This window comes from Athene noctua, chromosome 5 (genome assembly GCF_965140245.1).
Source record: "Athene noctua chromosome 5, bAthNoc1.hap1.1, whole genome shotgun sequence".
NCBI lineage: Eukaryota > Metazoa > Chordata > Aves > Strigiformes > Strigidae > Athene > Athene noctua.
In genome coordinates, this window is record NC_134041.1 from 49,830,176 (window position 1) to 49,846,831 (window position 16,656).

The 16,656-nt window shown below is 34.8% G+C and overlaps 1 protein-coding gene across 9 annotated transcripts in view; it reads left to right on the forward strand.

The window, feature by feature from the left end:
- Positions 1-16,350, forward strand: part of CPEB3 (cytoplasmic polyadenylation element binding protein 3) — a 96,870-nt gene extending 80,520 nt beyond the window's left edge. For all 9 annotated transcript variants that reach the window (XM_074907484.1, XM_074907481.1, XM_074907482.1 and 6 more), the window contains 4 exons: positions 5,285-5,403; positions 6,732-6,846; positions 9,490-9,671; positions 12,614-16,350. In XM_074907484.1, the coding sequence (XP_074763585.1) occupies positions 5,285-5,403; positions 6,732-6,846; positions 9,490-9,671; positions 12,614-12,841 (644 nt within the window). In that variant the 3' untranslated portion in view covers positions 12,842-16,350. The remainder of the gene's footprint in view (positions 1-5,284; positions 5,404-6,731; positions 6,847-9,489; positions 9,672-12,613) is intronic.
- Positions 16,351-16,656: the final 306 nt, after the last annotated feature.

Here is a 16,656-nt window from a genome sequence, read left to right on the forward strand (position 1 = left end):
AATTAACTGAAATTTCTAAGAAAAACTGATTGAATTAAATTCACTCTGGACTTCATTAAGTGAGATCTGCGCAGATACTCCATTAGCACCTTTCTGAATATATTCCCAAATCGCTAAGTAGAGATTGTTCAGACAACCTTAGCACTTGTAACATTAGTAATTAATCACTTAAACTGAGAGGAGTGTAAAAATTCTAGTATACCAAACTTCTTTTCTACCTTCTCCCATGGGTTGCAAAACACAATCAATGATTATACTTCATCAAACTATGTGGCTAATGGTGGAGCTGTATAAGGAAGGTGTTACCAGGATTTAGAAAAATAAAATAAAGCTTTTTTTTTTTTTAATAACATCTTTTATGCATGGATGCTCTGAAACACACCCACTATTTTCCTGGTGAGCCATGAAAGGCATGAAGTTAGATCATCTTTAACTCTCGAGAAATATTTTGGTCTAGACAAGAAGGTAGTCTCTGATAAATTCTACCAGCTATGGCTTGCTAAGTTGAATGGTGTCTACAAGGCCCTTAAGTTTTTTTCCCTTGCCTGATAGACTTAATACACATTCTGCCCTAATAAATGTTCACGAGTAGTTCTTTTTAGTTTAATTAGATTGAGGAAGGATGGGCAGAACACAGGCATGATGCACTTTTAGCTAAAACTCCAATATGATTTCCTGTAATTTGTACCAACTTGCCAATTTTTAACATAAAAGTCTGAATATCAAGATTCTGCTATTATAAGAAAGGCAGAATAAGCACCTTAATAAGCTTTCCTTCTAGCATGTTCTTTTGAAAAGATCACAGAAGCCGTATTATGCTTTCAGTAATACAGAAAGGTTCCCATCATTAAGGACAGTATGCTGATGTTGGTATTAGTTGCAATAGAGCTTTTTTTCCAGACTGTCTAGGCTGACAAAAACACATTTTGCAGACTATAGCAACGTTAGATGGTAATTCCAATTGTATCTTGCATTTCAAGTGACAACCTTGTTTCAAGCTTGTGGGACACAGCATATATGCCAGATTTTCCAGTTTGTTCTCAGCAAGGTTAAGTAAATTAGACCAACTGGACTAAATTACACTTTCATATGGAAATTGTGTCACTGTTTAGATGTCAGAATGGGACATGTACAAAGGAGCTTAGTTCTTGTTCTGCTTTCCATAAAATAATGAATCCTTGAGCTTAAGGCTGAGGAGCTCCTAGGCTGTGCTTCAGAATCTAGGAAAATTAATCTCCTCATCTCCCGTCTGTTGTACCACTTCAAAAGTTGTGGTGATTTTTCTTACAGCAAATACGTTGTTGCCTTTTTCCAGTGAATTGCGAAGTGCAGTGTTTCTTGTCAGCACTACAGTGATGTGTTGTACCAACAGCTGAGAAGGAGCTGGATTGTTTCTGCTCTGCCAAGAAGCCATGTAAATGTGTATATAGAATATTCAGCTGTTGTCAGGTACCTTGCTATTTTCTGGGGCTTCAAATATCTTGCCTGGTTTACTTTGTGGAATCCAAGGCAGGAGCAGTCCCTTGAGCCCTCAAACCTTTAGAACATCTGGTCAGGTAAGAAAGGATCACTTCTGAAGTCTGTCTGCAACATGCTACCACGGTTCTGCTGTAGAGGATTAAAATTTTGAAATTCATCATATCTCTTACTTCTTGGAAAAAAACCCATATGCTTTAAGTCACATGATACCCGTGGTGCACAGAGAGGAGAATGTGCTGAAGCACACAATACTAAGGAATTTGAAGCAACTTTCAGCATCTGCTAAAGAATTCAAGTTGTTTGGATTAATAAATTTTGTACGTTTTTGTTTTGAAAACTGATCATCTTATTAATTCTAACTCATCTGCTGTCTTAAAACATTAATTTAAATATCTTTTAAACCTAGATGCCCCTATAATTGACCATTCTGAATGTTAGAAGTCAACTGGCTGTGCAGTATAAAGCTTTTTGAGGATTGGGCTCATCTCTCATTATGTGTAGTAGAAATAGGAATAGAAATACACGGTAGAACAGCATATAATGCCCACAGTAGACATTTTTGAGAATCTCTTCATGAAGGAATACTCTTAGAGTTTTATAAAATTATAACCAAACTTCATATTTTAATAAAGCTGACTGAAAAAGAAAATGAATTACTGTTAATTTACAGATTGGTGTGCTGTTCTTTTCTTTAAATTGTGGCTGTGTTTATTAAAAATAGTGGTTTGTTCCTGTGCAAAAAAGTTATTTCATTATTAAATTGCTTCTAGCATAAGGTGATTCTTTATGCAGTGTCAGTTTTGGCATGTATGTTTTCCAGTTTCATTTTTTATACTTTACTCTGAGGTTAAAGTGCATCACCTGCTATAGAGTTCCAATCAAATGAATTGCATCCATGGAAGCACATATTTGCTTGTAGGATCAAGCAAATGCAGCTCTTACCCTTGTCACAGTACCACTGTTAAGTCTTCAGTAATAGCGATGCCTAGCATTTCCCACTGCTCATGGGAAGGAGCTGCATCTTTCTGAATTTAAGTTTTTTGGATCCTTATGCTCTTCTAGAAAATCAGTAAGAATACCTTTAACTTGTCCATATCAGCTTCTACATGATCCTTATATTATCTGAACTTCTGTTATTTAGTTATTTGTCATTTCAGTGTTATCTTTGTTAATCTTGATATCAAAAGTCCTTGAATAATTGGAATAGATGTGCAGTCACCACATTTTGAAGTAATGCTGGGTATCATGTCATGCTAGTCCAGTCTGGAGGGCCCATACAGACTCCATAGCAGGCAGGAGAATGTGTTAGACATCTACAGAAATGAGGGCATGTTAACTTAATAAATTTCTTGGCAGACGCTAGCCCCAGGTTAGAAAACTGGATTCTTACTAACTTGGATTGGTCTTGTAATCTACCCGCCAGAGAAAGTCTGTTTGGTTAATTTTGACTGGTTTGGGAAATTATGATCATACCATTTACTGTTCCCCCAAATAGCTGTCAACTCCAGCTACTGCAGAGGTAACCCAGAAAAACCTGAAAAAGCTTCATAGAAGAAAGAAGCATCCCAAGCTATTGCCCAGAATTTTGCTAAGTAACTAAGCCACAATAAACACTTCCAATTTTCATTTTGTCTTTGTGCTAAAGAAATTGCCAATATTTTTCTGGTTTAAAAGTCTGAAATAGACAAAATCCTATTTTTTTATGGTTTGGTCAGAAGATAAATCCTAAATGTTTAAATCTATTTAAAGATATTGTAAGCTATTCTTTTAAAATATGCATAAATTTACGTGTATATTTATTTGGATTTCATAGTAGTGGAATGATCTACACTGCATCTTCCTTGAATTTGTCTCATAAGGCATTTAAATAAAGTATGAGGCAAGGATTGGGTTGAACCATAAAGTGTGATCAGTTGGCTCTGGAGATAAAGTTGCCATGGTAGTCTTTTCCAAGTATCTAGTTTTCTGACTGGGACATTTTATAAGGCTGAAAGAAATACTAAACTAAAGACACTTTAATTTGTTTAAAGTTTTTGCTGAGCTTATTGAATATAATCAGAAAGGATGGTATAGAGTGAGGAAGGTATAATAAGTGCATGAATGGAAAATAAAATGAAGCTAAAAGTGATAGTGATTGCAAACATTATTTTTGTACTCAGTGTAATTAGTTTTGTAAAGTCTAAACTTAAAATGTTCAAGTATGTTTATGTCTTTAGGGGACTGTTTTAAGAGAATTACATCAACTAGAGAGGAAACTGATGTTTTTACTCAAGAAGTATTTCACTTTTTATTGGGACTGGTATCTTTAATCTACTCCAACCCTAGGTATGCAAGTTCCTTGTTTGCTAGCAAGAGTGATATCAAACTGGTTTGCTTTCTTGGGCAAGTCAGCCTTTCTAGCTGTGTTCTGGGCTATACTCTGTTGTTAATGCAAACCTTTTCTTTGCCTCTGAAAACAAACAAGTGCATGGAATTTAACATTCTTTGAGAAGTCACACAGGACTAGAGATAGTAGTATGAAGTAATCTGGTAAATAACTACAAAGGAAAACGCTTTTTCAGTGTTTATATTAATTTTCTGTATAAATCAGAGTTGTGTATCTAAAAAGGACTGGCCAAATACTACTCACTCAATGCTCATTGTAAAGTCAGGGTAAGTCACTACTACATTAATACCAAATAGACTGTGTAAAGCTATATCAAAGGTTGTCATAGTTTAAATACGGTGCATCATCATGTAGGCGCTTAGTTTGTGTCAAGAGCCTTAGGCAGAGAAAGTCTAGCAGTCCCTGCTCAAACTCCAGCTGCCTCTAATTGCTGCAGATTTTCTGAAAAGGGGTAGCCTGTAAGACCCACAAGTGCCAAATTATAAAGGTCAAAGCCAACATGTTCATGTTCAGTGAGAAAACTTCGTTGTACTGATTATGGGGCAAGAGAGTAATGTATGCTCGATAGAAAATCCTTTTAACCAGGCAGCTGTATTCAAGTCTAGGAGCCAGTCTTTAGATGGCTTTGCTTAGTGTAGAGTGTGCTGTATTAGTTTCACTTCTGAGGTAGCAAAAACATAGACTGCTTGGGTCAAATCTTCATTCAAATTTAACAGCATTAAGTAAAACTGAAGAAAGCTTTCTTGCCAGCTGCATTGAGAAGAACACTGAATGCCACACACATAGTTTTACTGGCTAATTTAAAGTTCTAAAACTCTGAATCACTTGGAGCAATTTTTATTCGACTTTCTTCTTTCTTTTGAACTATTTGATTTAAATATAAATAACAACAGCAGGTCTTTGACTCATAGTAAAACACAATGCATGCCATTCTTTTTCACTTATGCTTATTGTTTTACGTGAGCATTTTTTCCATAGTATGTGATCATAGAAATCTATTTATATGTTAACCTGTCCACTTTTTGACCCTTTCTTCTAATATTTATTCATTATGTATAGTAGACAGAAACTTGGTGCCTCCATTGTAAGATGATAATCACTGATACCAGCAGATACCACTGATAAATAGCTCAGATGCAGTTACTGGATAATAAGAAACCTTTTATTCACCAGCCTATATTCTCACTGCACAAAATAATTAATTAACCAGATAAACATACTCATATGCAGCAAATGCTCTTGTCTCCATTCTGAAATCAATACTGTATGAGGTTATGATCTATTTAGTGAATTTAATTTACGAAAACAAACTAACAGCCTTATTTGTAATTTGTATATCTTCTTGGGTTTGTTTATTTTAAAAAAAGCTTTATAGATTAATCTATTTTTTTTCTTTCTTGTGCCTTTATTCTTTCCAAGGTTATGCCTTTCTGCTGTTCCAGGAAGAAAGCTCTGTACAAGCTCTGATAGATGCCTGTCTGGAAGAAGATGGGAAACTTTACCTGTGTGTGTCAAGTCCCACAATCAAGGATAAACCAGTAAGTAGCTTATGCCATGACACTTATGCTGGTTGCTAACTCATTTGCTGTTAGTCTTTTCAATTAATAAATAATAAGCAAATACTTACAGTTAATTGGCTTGTTCATTTCCTGTTGCTGTCCTTGTTGTTACATTGAATTAACTTTCAGCATAACATGGTTTTGACATTGGTTTGTTTCTGATATATACCATGTTCAATTAACTTTTATATTTGGTACTTCTGGTATCTCACAGTAATATGCATCCTTTTACAATCTTAGCTATAAAACAATCAGATTATAGTTTTTTGCTCTATATTATTTGAACAAAAAGAAAGCCTTATGCAATGATTTGAAGAAATTTAACACAACACACCACCACGCACACCCCCAGTTAAAATCCAGATACCTTCAAATATCCCCCGTACTTCCTTAGGTTTCTTAATTATTATTTCTTCTGCAAGCAATAGCTAATTAATTTATAATTTAGGTCTCATTTACCTTATATAAGCTGCAGGGTAAACACAAGTAACACGGACAGCTATAGCAGAATGGAAGACATATGGTAACCTGTTTCTATTGTTCACATCTCTAACATTCTTTAATGCAAGTCTTTTTTGTGGCTATGGATACATACAGATCAGATGAAAACTACAGACAAATGCGATTAGATAAAAAATGTGCTGTCTTTTAAAAACACTATTAAAAAGTTTGCACAGATAAATGAATAAACCAAATATTACAGCACAGTGAGTGTGTTTAATGATTTATAGGATCAAAAAAAATAGATGGATGAACAGCTTTATTCAAATAACTTCTGAGCAGGTTCTTTTTTTCTGTGTAAGCCAAAGATTTCTTATCAACTGTGTTGCTTGCTACTTAACGGAAGTGAACATTCACACATTATAAAAACTTCTTTTGTATCCAAGCACAGAAATTAATTTTATCTCCATTCCTATCAGTGCTTTAAAAGTTATGGATCACTGTATATGATTTGAGGAAAGCCAGAAGCCCAAACTGCAACTGTTAATTGCACATATGGGGTAAAACGTTCGAAAAGTTCTTTCACAGATTTCTTACTATAATGGCGATTAGGGGCAGGGAATTAATGAGGTAGGAGTTTGCTATGTTGAAATTTAACTCAAGCCTGGCCTCTAGAGGTGATAAATGAATTGTCCACCCTTCTGTCAAACTGATAAGCTATGTGCTCAAGTGTATTGATGCTTATACCACCAATTTACTGCTTTTCGAATTTAAAATTATATTTTAAATATAGAAAGACTTGGCAGTTGTTTCTTAATTTTAATTGAGTTATCAAGTTCCTCTGCTAAAAACAATTCTTAATACAGGTGCAAATTAGACCTTGGAACCTAAGTGATAGTGATTTTGTGATGGATGGGTCTCAGCCTTTGGATCCAAGAAAAACTATCTTTGTTGGAGGAGTTCCACGGCCCCTCCGAGCTGGTGAGTAGAAGGAAAATGTAAGACATGTAGAAGGGGGTTCCAGATTAAGCAAAATGATGAGAAAAGATATATAGTATATGTAAAAGAGCAGAAAATATATCCTGTCTTTTCCAAAGATTGTAGCTCACTAGGTCCATGAGTGTCTTCCTGTCTACAGAATACAAGCTGTGAACATTGTGTATCTTTTACATAGGTTACTAATTAGGATTTTCAGTAGAAACAGTTTTCCCCAAGTTTGCATAATATCCTAGAACTTGGCTGACTTTTCATAATGTATACCATCTTAACTCTAACCCTGATTTGTTTGCTGAGATGCAGACAAGTTCTCCTTTCCTTTTACTAGAAGACAACCTTCTCCCAGCCCCTTTCCAACCCAATTCCAACTGCAGCTCTGTGATTTCTCTTTCCCTTTTTCTCAGCCCTAACCCTAATTTTCCCATGGAGCTATAGACAAGGCCTCTCAGCCCTTGTCCCGAAGAAAAATTTCTCCCAGACCAGGTCTCTTGGCGGCCCCACTGTCCTGAAGACCACTTTCCAGACCCACTCCTAATGTAGCTCTTTTTCTCAGTCTTTTTTTCTTCACCCTTAACTCTTTTTCTTCACTTTTATTTGCAGAGCCATAGGAGAGATTTATCCTAGTCCAGATCTCCTGGCAGACCCCACTTTGTTTTGAAGGCCCCCTTTCTGCACCAGTCCCAACTGTAGCTTGACGCTTTGTCACAAAGCAAGTTGAAACATTACTCTTAACAAGGTCTTCTGGCAGCCCTCGTTTCTATTTAGTGGTCCCTGTCCATCCTCACTCCAAATCAGCTTCATGCTTTCTATATTTCATCTTCTCAACCCTAATCCTGACTTTCCAGGGCTGTAGTAGACAAGGCTCCTCAGACATTGTCTGGAAGAAAGACTTCTAGATCAGGTTTCCTGGTAGCCCTCAGTTTTCTTTGGCAGCCACTTTTCCACCCCACTAGAACTTCAGCTCCTCGCTTTATCTTTCTCCTAACCCTAATTCTTTTGGGAAGTTGCACACAAGGTCCCCCAGCCATTGCTGACAGTAAGATTTCTCCCAGCCCAGGTTTCTTGGCAGCTTTCACTTTCCTCACCATCTTAAAATGAGGCATAATTGTAAGAAGGTGATTATGTAAACAGTAACAATTAAACATTACCTCATTTCTAAGTATAGCCTTTATAAAACTGTGTGTCATTTGGCCTGCCATAGATTACATTTGAAATGCATTACATTTGAAAACTGTTGTCTTTAAATAGTTAACGTCTCCAAAAGAGACAAATAGTTTCCAGTTTTTCTTGTTTGCACATTTAAAGATCTGATACAGAAGTTTTTTGTAAGGTGTCTGAACATTACATGGTTTCCTTGCCCTGGAATCCTATGTGTTCTTTGTCTATTGGCAAGAGTAATTTACTGGAACTACTACTGTAAATGTTTTTAAGCATTCCTGATGTTTATTCCATAGTGTCACTTTCTGAGGTAATTACACAAATCATTAGAAAGCAAAAGAATCTGCAGGTCACTACATTATGCTGATAGTTTTCCCTTACTGTTTGGAGCAAGAGTATTACCTCGTTCGGTAGAATGAGTCAGACATTTGTTTGCTCATTGCTGATGGACAAATTAGCATATGGTCTTCCCTGAATGTGACACACACATTTATACAAACACTTCTACATACTCAATTTAAAAATTGTCTCTATATATAATTAACTAGTGAGAATTTTCTGAGAACTACAAGGACTTGAGTATTTAGTATATCTTTTTCATCTTGGATAGCTAAAATTTAACTTGCTACTGAAAGTGTTTTCACACATTACCATAAAAAATGGCTGACTTGGCAGGGCCAGTCCCAGTCCCAGTATCTTGCTTTGTGAGGGTCTGTCTCTCATCCATCTGACAAATTTGTTTGCCTATCGACTTTTACAGAGAACTTGGCTTGGTGACCATACAACTCTGCACAGTTTACATGCCTCTTTTCCACTTCCTTCAGTACCTTCCCTCAAGTTTCCTCCTGTACGATTCCTCAGCCATACATTCAGCCTGTCTTATTTTATGAATTATATTTATAACTTCTTTAGAGTTATTCTTAGTGTCAGAAAAAGCAACAAACCATTTTAAAAGATCCACCATCAAGTTAATGTTCTACAAAAATACTGTTAAGTTGCATCCAAAATGTAGGCTTCTTTTAAGTGTAATAAACCCTGATGTTTCACAAAATTTTGTTTCAAACACTTTCTTAAGTGTTCTTATATATATGTAAACTAGTACTAGCAAGCCTGGCTGGACCTTGTGGAGATCCTGAATACCTAATCCCAAATACCACAGTTTTAATTTACAATATGATAAATTCTAAAACAGTTGACCTGGTACCTACTTTAACAATGTAACTGCTTTTTTTTTTCACAGTTCAGTCACACCAAGTTTATTTTACAGATTCTGGGTTTTGCCTTTATATATTTTTACTATAATTCATGTAGGGTTATTTCAGTCTGTTAAAACCAACACTTGGGTTTGCTATTTTAGACTTTGGAAGTCAGGTACGCTAAGGCAAATAGCTGTGTTTTTAATGCAACAAACCAAATGCAACACTATTATTTCTGTTAAATCTGTAATATTTAACAATTGACTTTTTGCAGTTGAATTGGCAATGATTATGGACCGATTATATGGAGGTGTCTGCTATGCTGGCATTGATACAGACCCAGAGTTGAAGTATCCAAAAGGTGCTGGCAGAGTGGCTTTCTCCAATCAGCAGAGCTATATTGCTGCTATCAGTGCTCGCTTTGTCCAGCTCCAACATAATGACATTGATAAACGGGTAAGTAAAATGGCACGGAACAGAATGTTTGTTACTCACAAAACTGTACAAAAATGAAAAACATCCTTATATTACTATTGTGTTAGAAAACACTGTTCTTCAGATGACATTTGTTAATTGTTTAAAAGCTTATTTAAGCAGCTGAATCAGAGTGAAAAAATGTATCTTAATCTTAACTGTTTAGCACTAAAACCAGAAAATAGTTGCTTACAAGTTTGTTTGTTCTCGGTTTTGTTTTGAATTCTGAAGGTCAGTTACTGTAGTATTTCCCAGCTTCTTTCTCTTCCTTTAGATATTTGCTTATTGTGCATCAACAGCTTTTAGTTAGTGGCTATTTATATATCTTCTGGCATTTCTGCCACTATTAGGCAACATTTTCTCTCAGTAATATGCGTCTAGACTTGAGGTTCCTAAAATGCAGATTTATCATAAGTATCATAGGTAATGCTGATCTCCAAGGTCTTGAGAATTATTTAACCAAAACCAAATGCCAATAGACGTTTGATAGGCAAAAGGGGGGAAATGAGATGGTTTTGTTTAGTCCCTATGAAATCCTGGTTTCTAAAGGGCTTTTCAAGTATAGAGTGAAGTTAAGGTAGTCTTCAACTGAAATCAGAGTTGAAGGCATTAAAAGAAAACATTTCTTAATTTCCAAGATGTCTTTTTTCCTTTAGACCTTCTGTCTTCACCTCTTGCCTTCATGTACAAACACGATCTATGTTTTTGAGGACCCAGCATTTAGAATTATTCAAAAGAACATACAGCATGCACTGCTGCTATGTATTTTTACAATAGGGATAGCTTGTTTTCGACTTAATCTAATATAAATTGTTTCTTAAGAAGTCAGTTTGACAGATACTGGGCGTGTCTATTATGTGCATTATACATATAAAAACACACAGTTGAAAAGTCCAAGCTATGTTTACTTTCTCTTTAAAAATCTGAACTGAAATTTTTGTCAGATTAGATGAGGCCATGGAATTATAAATCCTCAAACTATTTTTCTATGGTGCTACTATACCTCATGATTTTAACTAAGACAAGGCCGTTCCTAAATACTACTTGTCCGTTGAATTCTGAAAAATTTTACAGAGAGACTAAGAAGTTTAATTTTGGAATCTTAATTACAATGTTGAATCCTTTGAGATTGTCGTGCTTATTGGTCATGCTTAAAAACTTGGGGTTTTTCCTAAGTTTTAGGATAGAGGCACAAATTATGATAGCTGGGGGTTTTTTCCATCACTCAGTACTTTTCCCAGTTGTGATTGATAATTTAAGTTTACTTAATTATCTTTTATCTGTTTTTAAAATAGATTTATTTGTGGGTTTGAATCAGTCCTTAAATACTAGTTTTTAAATCTAATAGACTGAAAACCCTGAATTGTGCAGCGTACATTTTAAAAATTATTTCACTAGTAACCGAAACAAGAAAATGAGTGAGAGAGAAAATCTATTTCAGACCTTCACAATTCATGCTTTGGAAATGTGAGTAGGTGGGGATCTGGAGAAGTGCTGGACATTGGACCTGCTTTCTTCCTATTTCATTTGAGACGGTGCTCTTTTATTTTACATGATGCTTCTAATTTTAGTGGTAGGGCATCTGATATGCAAAATGGCAGTTATTCAGACTTGTTCCATGCAATACTAGTAGTACAGTGTAATTTAGGAAAAAATAAATTGGCAGTTCTAGCTGTTCCACAGGCAAGAAATATAATTCACTACACAAGTTTTACTTCAGATGAGTAACATTTGTTGAAATGTGATCAGGATAAGCAGAAGTAAAATTCAGAATAAAGCTTTTTGGTATAATATATTTCTTGGTTTTCAACTTAATATCTCATTCTGTGTTTCTTTAATACTGTATGTATTTAAGTGCAGTTACTGGAGTGAATTTTTCCTTGCAATATACAAATTTTGCCAGACTATCGCTTCTGTAGTTACAGGAAAATTATTTATAATAAAAATATATATATTTCAGATTTTTTTCTCTCTCTTTTAATGTCGTTGACTGTACTTAAACCACTTCATAAATACCATCACAGAGCCATAAGAATTACACATGCATAAACTAATGATTTTCCCAGAATGAATAAACACTCAATTTAAATGTGTAGGCTTGATTCTTAGGAACAGACACACAAGAGAGAACTCACATGTTGTCAGTTTCTGTAATAGTATTATTGCAAGTGCCTACTCATGCATCAAAATACTGTGGTGTTTGGCACAAGTGCTTTAAAAACAATAAGAATTCCAGTCATAAGATGTTTTTACAACTGAGTATAGGACAAAAGTCAGCAGCTATCCAGCCTATTTGTAATTGGTGGCAAGGCCATAGTTGGAACCACTATGAAATCTTACTATGTTTCTAGAGCTAAAAATCTTTAGACAGTGTTTTTTTGCCAGCATAAATCAGAATATTTCATACAAGTGCATTTAATCTTGTTTAATTTGAATCTTCTCTTCATTTATTGCTCTGGTCCTGAATTCTGGAGTTCTTAAAAAACAAAGAACCAAAAAAAACCCCTCTGAAACTCACCAGACCTCTCAAGTTTAGAAATATAATTTTGTTCTTTATCATTTTTCTTCCTAAATGCTGCTCTCTCACGCCCTGCCCCCGTAACAACTGTATTCACTTTCTTCGAGGTTTCTTAGACAGCAGCCTCAGAGATTCTATTTTTACTGTACTTCCATCTTAGTACTTTCACATACCTAGCTTTTCCAAGAAATGTTGGATAGCCACCAAAGCACACCCTTCTTTCTTGAGATTTTCTGACAAGTAAAGTGGTTGGTATGAAAATTTAACTACCAGCCTCTTTGGGTTAATCCAGCATCAGTTGAAAACCTTCAGTAGAGTCAAAAGAATTCAAATATTGTTCCTTCTGTTCATACTTAGCAAAACCTATGTCATCTTCTTACAGTTATTTTTCTTCTTGTTGGTGCAGGTGGAAGTGAAGCCATATGTGCTGGATGATCAGATGTGTGATGAATGCCAGGGCACTCGCTGTGGTGGAAAATTTGCTCCATTCTTTTGTGCCAATGTTACCTGTTTGCAGTATTACTGTGAATACTGCTGGGCAAGCATACACTCTCGTGCTGGGCGAGAGTTCCACAAACCACTGGTAAAGGAGGGAGGTGACCGGCCCCGCCACGTCCCGTTCCGCTGGAGCTGAACCCCAGGCCTCACCCAGCAACAAGTACTGGAGTAGATAAAATCGAGTGAAAAGAGAGCGCTGCCTCAGGGCTTAGTGTTCTGGAAATCTGTGCATTCGTCCTCGACTTTAATGAAGATATGGGTCTTTTTATTACTATTATTATTATTTACAGTCACATTACTGAACTCAGTGTCCAGTATAATACAAACCGGCAGAGTGTAACTGTACTGATTTTGCACTTTGATTCACACAAACATCTGCTTGGTACCTTAATTTCCTACACAAGACTTGTCACTAGTGACATTATGTAGACTGCCATTCTCATCAGCCTTCACTGGGTTGATGTGTATGTGATGAAGATTTTTTTATTATAATTATTTTTATTTTTAAACTGGAGCATGCACTTATTTTCAGAAATTTAGACTTGCCCCTAGCAGATGACTTACCAAAGGTAATATTCACAAGTAGGTGGCAGATGTAGCAAAAACTTAAACAGATATTCAGCAATCATTAGTTTGGGTCATTTAGAGTAGTAATAACCCTTAAAGAAAATAAGCCTTTAGTTGCTCTCCATTTTGACTTGTAAGGATGATACCTCATAAGCTGGATCAGACTTTTTTCTTTTGTTTTGCTGAGGGTTTTTTTTGTTTGTTTGTTTTGTTTGTTGTTTTTGTTTGGGTTTTTTTTGTTAGGTCTTTTAGTGTTATGTAAATGTATGCTGCAATAGCTTTTGCTGCTATTAAAATGGTATTACTAATACCATAATACTCTATTCAGGCTAGGGTATCAATTAAAAAATGAATATGTGATTAAAATAGTGATGGCTGCTGAAAGGAGATCAGTATAGCATACAGAAAAGCTTCCAAGGAAGGTCAATATTTTTTGACTGCATGTTTACTTAATCAGGTTGCTGCATGCAATAAATTTTATATATGTCTAATATAAAACCTGCCCACAATGCACAAATTATGAATCTCCGTAGGCTACAAAATACTCGGTAACAAAAAAAATTGATTACTGACTGGAGGAAGGCATGCCTCAGTAAATGTAATGCTTCTGAAATTAGGATCAGCCCATTACAGAATGACCTATATTACAACAAATATAAAAACTAGCTGTAGGATATTCTTAAAACAAATTTGTGGATGGTAGATGAAGTACTTTGCGGTGCTCTGTTATATATCGTGCAATTTATTTTATATAGTAAAGTGATTATGTCTAGTACTGTGATCAAACTTAACTGTTAAAGCCTCTGTATCCAACATTAACACATTTTTGACAGTTCATAACAGGTACATAAACAGAAATGAGCTCTTAGTTACAATCTCTCTCCTAATGCTTGCATCATTTATGTAGCTGCAGACCTTGTCCAGAAAACCAAAGAGCTCATGCTAGCGTACATACACTACCGATTAGATAGTCTGTCAAACTAATAAACTAGGCACATTTAAGAAAGTTAGGAAAAAAAGTGGTGCTAAAGAAATGTCTGCATACAAAAGTAACATGAGATGTCTGCTCTGTGGATGTGGCGTTATCTCTCTAATCCCTGGATGTATCCTGTGAAGCTTGAATACAGTTAAGACCTGCTAACAGTGGACATTTTTTTAGCATGAACTATGGGGCTGCAGATAGCATATAAATATAAACACACTTGGTATACTAATGATTGTGAGAATGTGTACACTATTTTTTTCTTTTTCCTCCTTTGTTTTTGCAGTTCTGGGGACAATCTGACTGGATATGACACCGCATAGTAGATTTAAATGTCCTGGGTTTTGTTTGTTGTGATGTCCTTGTTTGTGTCTAATTCAGTAAGTTGTTTTTCCCAATGTTTAGTTGCAAGTATTGGCTTTGAAAGGATTTTTTTCTGTTTTTGGAAAAAAAAAAAAAGAAAAAATAGTTTTTTACTGGTTTAAAATGCTTATTATAATTATCCCTTTTGAAGTTACTTCTGGGCGTTTTTGTGATATTGCTTTTCCCAGCCCAGGTGTCTTTTCTGTTTTTTTTCATCTGTACAAGACATTTTGTTATGCACTACTTTTTGTATCTAGACAGTTTTCAACAGTCGGCTGAGGATTTTTTTTAAAGAAAAAGGCATGCTTTCTGACTGACATGATCTTTTGCAATACCTCAATTTTGAAATATAGGAAAGAAAATGATATTTTCTAAGTAAGTTTATTCAGAAAAATATATATTAATTTAATTCTGCAAGAAAAATGATTTAACAGATGGGTAACTTTATTTTTTTCATGCTTATTTGAGTTTTTTTGAAAATGAAGAAGTTAGAGCTTTATAACTGTAATATTAAAGATCATAGCTAACCTACAGAAATCTACCTAAATATGTGAAAGAAGTAAACCTTTTTGAAGAAATACCCCTCTTTCATGTAGAAAAATACCCCCAGAGAGAAAGAGAGAGAGAGAAGCTGGAAAATGTAAAATATAGCATAATGTTGGATTAAATCTAAAACAAAATCATCATAAAGAACAGGTGTAAACACAAACTCCATTTGGTGCTGAAAGTTGTGAATAGAAGGTGAAAAAATATTTTCCCTTAATTTGTATATTTATAATCAAGTGTGATTATGCACGACTGACCAGAATTGTGAGAGTTCTTCTGTTTGTATTTTTTTAAAGAGAACTTTTTTTAGTTTATTAAATTATGACATGCTCCCTTTTGTTTTGTAAATGAATGTGCCCCTGAGTTGTTAATATGTTATATTAAAAGAGGGTCCTTCAAAAAAAGTTATTTTTTAAAATATGGAGTTCTGAACTGCAACTTGACTAAGAAGCCCCTGGGTACAACAGGTCCTATTGTGGCCTTTTCTGATGTGAGACTTGAACTAGTCGATTTTTTTGAAGGCTAACCTAACCTCGACTATTTGTTGTTATGTGCAATACTGTTTGTACTGTTTGTATAAAAAAAAAGAAAAATGAAAAGAAAAAAGGCATAAATCTTTATTGCAGATTTATTTTCATTGCAGACTTTAGACATTGTGATTCACTAAAATCATTTTTCTACTGTCAAATATGTACCTTTTCTTCATGCTGGTATTTTTTCAATAGTAATGTAGCCTTTGTACTGAGACAAATTTTCATTGTTATTTTTAGAAAGATTTTTTGCTAAGAAAAAAATTAAACATATTTACATATTTTTCATTTTTATTTCGTATTTTCTTTAAGGAGTGCTTTCTCAACCATTAATATAGTTGTTTCTGGGAGAGACTTTCATATCTGGTCAATGTCATTAATATTATTTTGTATTTTTACTTGGAATAAATTAATTTTATGATGCTAATTCTTTAAAAGTTTATTTTTTTCATTTTCAGTTATTTTTGAAGCTAAAATCTTTGTAATATTGTTACTAAAGTGTCTAGTTTTTTGAAATGCAAAGCTTTATGTATTAACTTGCTGATGTGGTTTACAATAGTGTGGCAATGATGAAAATGGTTGGTTATGTAAAGTGATTGGAAAATTGTAACAAAGAATTGGGCAATAAAATGACAGAATGAAGCAGAAAAAATGTGATATTTTGAAAAGCCTTTTCCTTTATCAAAATGATTTAGGGAGATAATAGGGATGTCACAGTACCAGTTCGCTGTCTAGATTTATACACCACCAGTATTGATTAAATACTATTGCCGTTATAAGGAACTAGATCTATTGAAACAATGGGTTTTTGACCCTGCCCGTTCAGCATAATGCTCCATTACTTTTCTCGTCATGAACTCAACAAACTCTCTTTTCAGTAGTCTTAGATTGAACCTCCTAAAGTATATACTCTTCATTGTATTTTGCCACCGTGTTATTTATTTTATTAAATTGACCCTTTCC